Source organism: Ictalurus furcatus, chromosome 17 (assembly GCF_023375685.1).
Source record: "Ictalurus furcatus strain D&B chromosome 17, Billie_1.0, whole genome shotgun sequence".
In the NCBI taxonomy this organism is placed as follows: Eukaryota; Metazoa; Chordata; class Actinopteri; order Siluriformes; family Ictaluridae; genus Ictalurus; species Ictalurus furcatus.
This window is the reverse complement of record NC_071271.1, coordinates 26,560,847-26,568,307: the sequence shown is the minus strand read 5'-3', so window position 1 is coordinate 26,568,307 and position 7,461 is coordinate 26,560,847. Positions and strand designations below refer to the sequence as shown.

The window sequence follows — 7,461 nt, the reverse complement described above, 5'->3', positions numbered from 1 at the left end:
TGCTGGGGCTTGAATCCCGACCTTCCGATCAGTAACCCAGAGCCTGGCAGTGCTGGTGCTTGAACCCCCGACCTTCTGACACAGAGCCTTAACCGCCAAGCCACCACTGCCCCTGTCGTAGATGGAGACTTTCTTACCGTTTCACCACTTGTCACTCTGACAACTAGAGTTACTGAGTGTTACATTAGCTACTTCGGCCATTCACAGAGGCAGCGTAACAGCTCGTTAGTTCATGTTTGGGCAATGATGAGAAGGACAAAGTTTGCCGAAGCATGCTATTTTACCCATTCTTGCAGGGTGAAGTTGTCAGAGTTACAGTTCATGATAACTCCCGGGAAATTGATTTAAATAACTAAGAGAAAAGTAACAAAGGAACTTCCTTGCACAGCACAGCGGGAGTATACACGTCCATCACACGAGCATGAGTGATCTGAACTACCTTACCCATGATGCATTTCGATAAGGATTACACTCAGATAGTTACTGATCTTTAAACCAATTTTTTTCTCTCACCTAACAGTATCCCCACTCTGGATGTTGATCAAAATTAATACCACTCCAGCACCTTACATGACTGAGATAAACTACATCAACAACACATTAACAAGGACATTACTATAGGTTCACAGTGTTAATAGAACACAGAAGACATTCAACATATTGTCTACCCATATGCCCTTTGCTCTTTTTGTACCACACTGTATCACCGACCTTGTAGTGCATCCTCAACACTCTCTTATAGTACTGCTTTTTAGCGCACTCCAAAGATTGGCCTAAGGCATCCCTTGCAATTTCATATGCCAACTCCAGCCTTCCCCTCATCTGAGCCACATACTGCAGAGGTGTTTGAGTTGATGTGTCATTGGGGGGCATTCCTGCAACTAGATCAATGGGCTCTGTTAGCTCCTGGCCAAAAAGCATCATGTTTGGGGTAAATCCAGTTGAACTGTGCTTGTTCGCTCGGTAAGCCATTACAGCATAAGGTACCATAAGATCCCACTCCCAATGACACCGCTCGGAGGCCATGGCTAGGATTTTCTAGAGAGTGCCGTTGAACCACTCAACCACAGGTGTTGTGTGGGTCTTTTCAATGTCTAAGAGTTCACACATTGTTTTGAAAACCTCAGATTCAAAATTAGTGCCTTGGTCAATATGCAAGGTACGTGTTGCTCCATAACGGCAGACCCATTCAGCAACGATAACTTCCACTACGGTGACAGCTTGATCTTAGGGCAGGGGGTATGCGTCCACCTGCTTGGTAAAATAATCTTGCACCACTAGTATATAATGACTGAAAAGTTCTGGCTCGTTCATGGGCCCCATCAAATCAACAGCGATCCTCTCCACTGGAATACCTAATTGTATGGTACCCAAAGATGCTTGAGGCCTCTTTGATGGTCGAGCCATGGCTAGACAGCTGACACAGGTACGACACCAGAGTGAAACATCTTCTCGCATCTTGTACCAATAATACCTTGTCTGCAGTCATGACAATGCCCGTTCTACACCAAAGTGTCCACCCACCGCCCCCTTGTGCATCTGTTGCATGACATCTTTTTGGAACACCTGAGGGAGAATGATCTGTGGATAAAACTTGGACCTTCCATCATGTAGAAGCTTCGTACCAGAATGTGATCCTTTAGGTAGAGTCTCTGCTAGAGTAGGCCTTTGTTGCTGGCCCATAGGGTGACACATCTTCCCAGGAGGGTCCTCTTCACCTCTCTCCATCCACCTTCTAATGGAAGAAATATCAGGGTCAGCCACTTGGGCAGAGCACAGTTTCTCAGTGGTCCATCCAACAAATTGAGCAGCACTTGTTGTGAGGGCATGTTGCACTACCTCTACTAGGAAGGACCATGGCGTAACCATTCCAGGTGCATTATTTCAGGTCCGCTGACAAAGTCGCACTGGATGGCCCTGTGTTGGATCTGGGGGCAACTCAAGAGGGGTTCTTTAAGGTTGCATGGGCAAGTTGGAAGGCATGGCCCTCAGGACAGCATGTCCACATTTCTGTGATAGCGCCCAGGATGATGCTCCACTAGCTTGTCAAGCCACTGGGCTAACTGTCCTTCTGGTTCCTTCATCCTTATTAGCCACTGCAGACTGCTATGGTCTGTGCACACCGTGAAATATTTGCCCAGCGGGTACTGATGGAACTGTGCTGTGAACTCCACCACCGCCAGCAGCTCTCTCAGAGTAGTACAGTAATTCTGTTGGTGTCAAACTCCGACTTCCATATGCCAGTGCACTTTCCTCTCCCTGTTGGAGTTGGGACAACACAGCCCCAATTCTGAAGTTGCTGGAGTCCCTGTTGAGAATGAGATCTCTACTGTCCATAGGATAGCCCAGAACAGGGGCAGTGGTGAGTAGCTCCTTTAGCTTGTTGAAGGCCTGCTGACTCTCTGGGGTCCAATGGGATCGAGCATGTTTCCTTTGGAGGTTGTGAAGAGGTTTGGCCACTGAGGAAAAGTCTTGGACAAGTCGGTGCTATTAGGACTTCCAGACATCATTAAGTCATTACTCAATTTTCTGCACTTTCTGGGGGTCAATGGTAATACCCTGCTCTGAGTCGATGTGTCACAGATAGGCCACCTGGCGGCAGACGAGACAACACTTGGTGGAATTCAGTTTTAGATTGGCTTGGAGCAGTCTCTCGAACACTCATGCTAGTCATTGAAGCATTTCCTTCATGTCTTTCCCCAGCACAGTGAGGTTGTCTAAGTAGACTACGCAGATCTCCCACTGCTAGGAGATCCAGCTAAGACACGATCCATTAAGCACTGGAATATTGTCAGAGCATTGCAGAGGATGAAGGGCATCACGTTCCATTCAACAGGCCCGTCTTACTGCAGAATGCGATGGCCTGCTTGTTCCAAAAATGTATGCCCCAGGATGGCTTCAGTGCCCTCAGATATATCTGCTACGATGAATTTGACACTGACGGGTTCCAACTTGTATTGGAACGTCCACTTCCCCAAGAACATCAACATTTATAAGGCTTATAACTTGCAGTACGGTCAATAGCTTGAGTGGTGGTCTTACATCTGCCTTAATGGTCTCGCAGCAATGTCGGGGTAACACACTCCTCCTGGCCCCGCAGTCGAGAAGAGCACATACACCTCCATTTCATACAGCAGTGCGTGTATACACATCTCAGGCCCACTCCCCTTGACTTGGAGAACCGTGTAGGCAAGTTGGATTTCCAAAGCCTGGGGTGGTGCTGGGTCTACATGATTCAGGGTTATGCAGCCTGGGCGAAACCCCGCAGTTAGTATATTTTAACTCTGCACCGAAGAAAGCAATATATTATTCTGCGGTCAGGATTCCCTCAGAAGACAAAAGGCTTCAAGGTGGCCAGGTTTGTTGAAGCCAGACTTCCTGGTGAGGAGCAAGTGGGGGACCGTGTAAAAGCCCCCTATAGAGAAGCAAACTGCTGCTCTACAGTGGAAGATTATTCACGGGGTGATAGCTATGGACACCTGAATCCAGCAGTGGGTGGACTGTGTAGGATTTGTGGGATGGTAGAGAATTTAGAGCATTTGTTTTTGAAATTCAAAAGATTGAAAGGTCTTTTTGATCTTCTTAAGAGATGGGTTCAAGCATTTGATGAGGAATTCTCAGAAGGAGTTTTTATTTGGGGTGTGATGTATAGATTCATAATCAGAAGGAAAGCGTGTTTGATAAACTACTTGACAGGAACAGCGACATTAGCAATTTGGAAGATGAGAAAGAATGAAGGGCTGCAACGTTTTAATACTGATGCTGCATTAATGTTCAAGAATCCAGTAGCTGGAAGGTTAAATATGTAATGTGTATATTATAATCTTATTTTAAAAATGAGAGGTGTTTTAATGATATTTGGTGTGTCAACAATGTTTTGTGTGCAACTGATGAGGGTCAGTTGGTTCTCAATTTTTTATTTTATCAATGAGTATTTGATTAAGTTGTTGTGACAAATGTTTTTATGTTGTAAATAATAGTTTTGCTAAAACCTCTCTCTCTGTCTCTTTGTCTCTCTCTCTCTGTATCTCTCTCTCTCTCTCTTTGTGTAGGAGAGTCTAAGGAGAAAGCAGCAAGAAAGAGATTACATTAAGTCTGAAATGTGGCGACAATACAAAATACTACTACACAAACATCAAAAACAACAACAACATCAGCAACAGCAGAACTCCCCAGGGTTTTATCAACAAGACCTGGTCATCACTGATAATCTGGCTCTGGACAAACAGGTGAGGGTGTTACGCCAAAACAGAGGAATATATTCAAAAACTGCGATGTGACTCGTCTTTAAACGTGAGGATCTGATTTAGACTCGACTTTCACTTGAGAGATGTTGACTTGGACTTAAGAGATGCTGACTCGACTCTCGACTTTTCACTCATGACCTGACCTTCTATCAATGTTTTTTTTTTCAGAACTTTCACATCAACCATCCACATGATCACAAGGTTCATCCTCCCTCACCCAACCTGCCGAAGAGTAAAGTCGCTAATCCCTTGCCCTCAAAAGTCAAGTGCTGCTATTCTGCTCAGCCTCAGAAGCAGCATCAACACAGCAGATCTCCCTCTATCCCACTCCCCATGCCTCAGATCTGCGTCTCACCACAGGATGAAATTACCAGAAAACTGAGACACAAAAGCCCAGATTCAGCAAAGTGCAATTTGAGGAATTACAATTCAGGGAACGCTGATTCGGCTCATGAAAGTCGCTCGGCCTCGCACTCGCCCTGCCGGAAAGGAGAACGAGATGAAGATGGGAACCGCCTGCGAAAAGGTATGCTGACAATGTTCAGCAGTCAGGAGTGCTTGGTGAAATTTGGACGAATCGATTTAGCTAGTTCCGCTCCTGAATGCTCACTTAGACAAATGATGGCCTCTCGAGAGCGCCGCTTGTATTCCGCGTCTAGTGGAAACCTCCTTGGTGTTCCTCAGCACCATCTCCTTCCATCTATGAACTATTTGGAGGAAAAGGAAAACAATAATAGAGGCAGGTGCTATTCTTCACAAAATGATATGGACTCGATATGGCCTGATGCTCCACAGAAAATGAAACATGGTATTGTTAAATTAGTGAAAGCGGTTGCTAGCAACATGGGCCTTTCTCCTCGTGCATCACCACATCATAGTCCAGCTTCTTCTAGATCTGCCTCTCCAAGCAGCGACAGCCCTACACCTTCGTCTCCCTACGGTTCCCCCTTTAGTCCGTCTGTAGAATGGCCTGATAGATTTAGTTAAGCACACACGTTTCCCTGTATTTTCTGTGTAAATAACACAATTTTCTCAAGACTATGTTGACATTAATACTTGGATATAGTTACCTGGTAGCATCTTTTGCTTAAAAAAAACAAACAAAAGCTTCCAAATGGCGTATTTATTTGTTGGCCTAGCCAGTTTTTTTTGTCAGTTTTTACTAGATTGATGTAGATACTTTCATACTTTCAGTTTTCTTAATAAGTGTTTACCAGAATGCTAACATCATTGCTAACACTGCTTAGCTTCACCAATGTGCTTATTGTACACTTTCTAACCTTTTATCACAATTTATACTGTAATCACTGTTTCATTCACTGGTCAATGTTAACACCTGATGAATTAATATATATATATATATATAATTATTACTATTTCAGAAGAAGGAATACAGCTATATCAATCACATCAGAACAGGGTTTGGGATTATTTTCATTTATTCTGGGAGTGATATGTACAAGTCATTATATGTTTACTATTTTGTGTTTTTTAAATTTATTTTCTAGAACCAGTTTTGTATAATGCAACTACTAACTGTGAATTTGTATTTGGACTACGATGCTGTATTATTCACCGTTGAATTGTGCTGAACTTAAATATGAATAAAGTGTTCGTTGAATAAAATATCATTATTTCTGAATGGGTAAAATGCACGTTGCAGCTCAGACTCCTCCGCAGTGACGCGTTCTTCAGAAGCTAGCGAAATCCACTCTAAACCAGTTCGACTTTAGTTTTTAGACTGAAATGATGCCAGACATTCCTGTCTAATCACTACTTTCTCTTTGCCTCCACCTTTACATTCCCTCCATACCTACCTGCTCTCAGTGCGGTACAAACATCCCAACAACTACACGGTAAAAAACTGTCTCCAACTTAAAACATCTTTTTTTAAAAGTTAACTTCGATTACCATTTTTAGTTTTCAGAACAAGCTTTAAATGTTGACCAAACATAAACTTTCACGCATAACTTAAACAGAAGCTGATGAATTAAATAGGGGTAACTCGAAATTTTATGTTAGCCTTTCTAACTAAAAAACACTGAAATTAGTTACTGAAACAGTTTAGGTTGGACTCACAAACACCAACTCCATCTCAGGTGGGCCAGTAACTGTAAAGCTGGGTTGCTTGACCATTTTTAATTTTTCGATTAAGTGATTGCCGCTATGTATTGGCATTGGAAAACCACCAGTTTGTTATTATTATTATTATTATTATTATTATTATTATTATTATTATTACTATTATTTTACTTGGTTTAACTATGACGGCCATCTTTGGGTCATGGCACACAACAAATTTTGGTTATACTGTACAGCTGTTTACGGAAACCTCATTGTCACAGCTCAGTCAGATCAGAACTCAAATTCCCAAGATGCAACACTCACTTCTCATGCACGCATGCGCTCACCATCCCCGGAGTTCTGATCAGACACACCTGGCACCAATCACACACTCTCACCGCTAGTACTTAGGGATGTCATTCACCCAGAATCTATGCGAAGTATATGTTCAGTCAACTCGTTTCTCTGCGTTACCAAGCCGTTCTAGTTAGTTTGTCTTCTCGTGATCCTCGACCCTTGTTTCCGGTTCCGACTACGCTCTCTGCCTGACCCCGTTTGTGTTGTTCGTCCGATCGCTTGACCATTGCCTGTCTTACGACTACGTTTCTTGTACTTCCCGATACGACGCTCTACACCTGCCGCCTGCTCCTGCTTCCGTGCCGATTCGAGGTTCGTGACAGAATACTTCGCCTTCCAATGGAAGCAGCAGGAGATCCCCGTTGGCCGCAAGCCATCGAGGGACATGGCCGGATGATTAGTGACCATGATCACCGTCTCGCAAACCTGACTGAGCAGGTAGCTCGGCTAAACCAAGCCGCGCAGCTTTCTACGGCACTGACCACACGCTTACCTCCCACTCCATTGCCGGAGAAGTACAACGGAGATCCGGCATGCTGCCGAGGTTATTTACTCCAGTGCTCCCTGTTTTTTTCCACGTACCCAGGCATGACGGAGAATCGGAAAATAATCCACTTCATGGAACTCTTAACCGGGAGAGCTCTCCTCTGGGCCACCATGGAATGGGAACAGGAAGGGAATGTCATCAGCACGTATGATCAGCTGACATCACGTTTCCACACTGTATTTGATCATTCTCCAGACAACCGGGAGACTGGGGAGGAATTATTATCCTTGACGCAGGGATCACGTT

General features: G+C 44.2%; 1 protein-coding gene across 1 annotated transcript in view; it reads left to right on the top strand.

Moving 5' to 3' along the window:
* The window catches only part of LOC128621652 (traf2 and NCK-interacting protein kinase-like), a 13,679-nt gene extending 7,756 nt beyond the window's left edge, over window positions 1–5,923 (top strand). Inside the window, exons 13-14 of the mRNA XM_053647583.1 lie at window positions 4,053–4,229; window positions 4,416–5,923. Coding sequence (XP_053503558.1) covers window positions 4,053–4,229; window positions 4,416–5,234 — 996 coding nt within the window. The 3' untranslated portion in view covers window positions 5,235–5,923. The remainder of the gene's footprint in view (window positions 1–4,052; window positions 4,230–4,415) is intronic.
* Window positions 5,924–7,461: the final 1,538 nt, after the last annotated feature.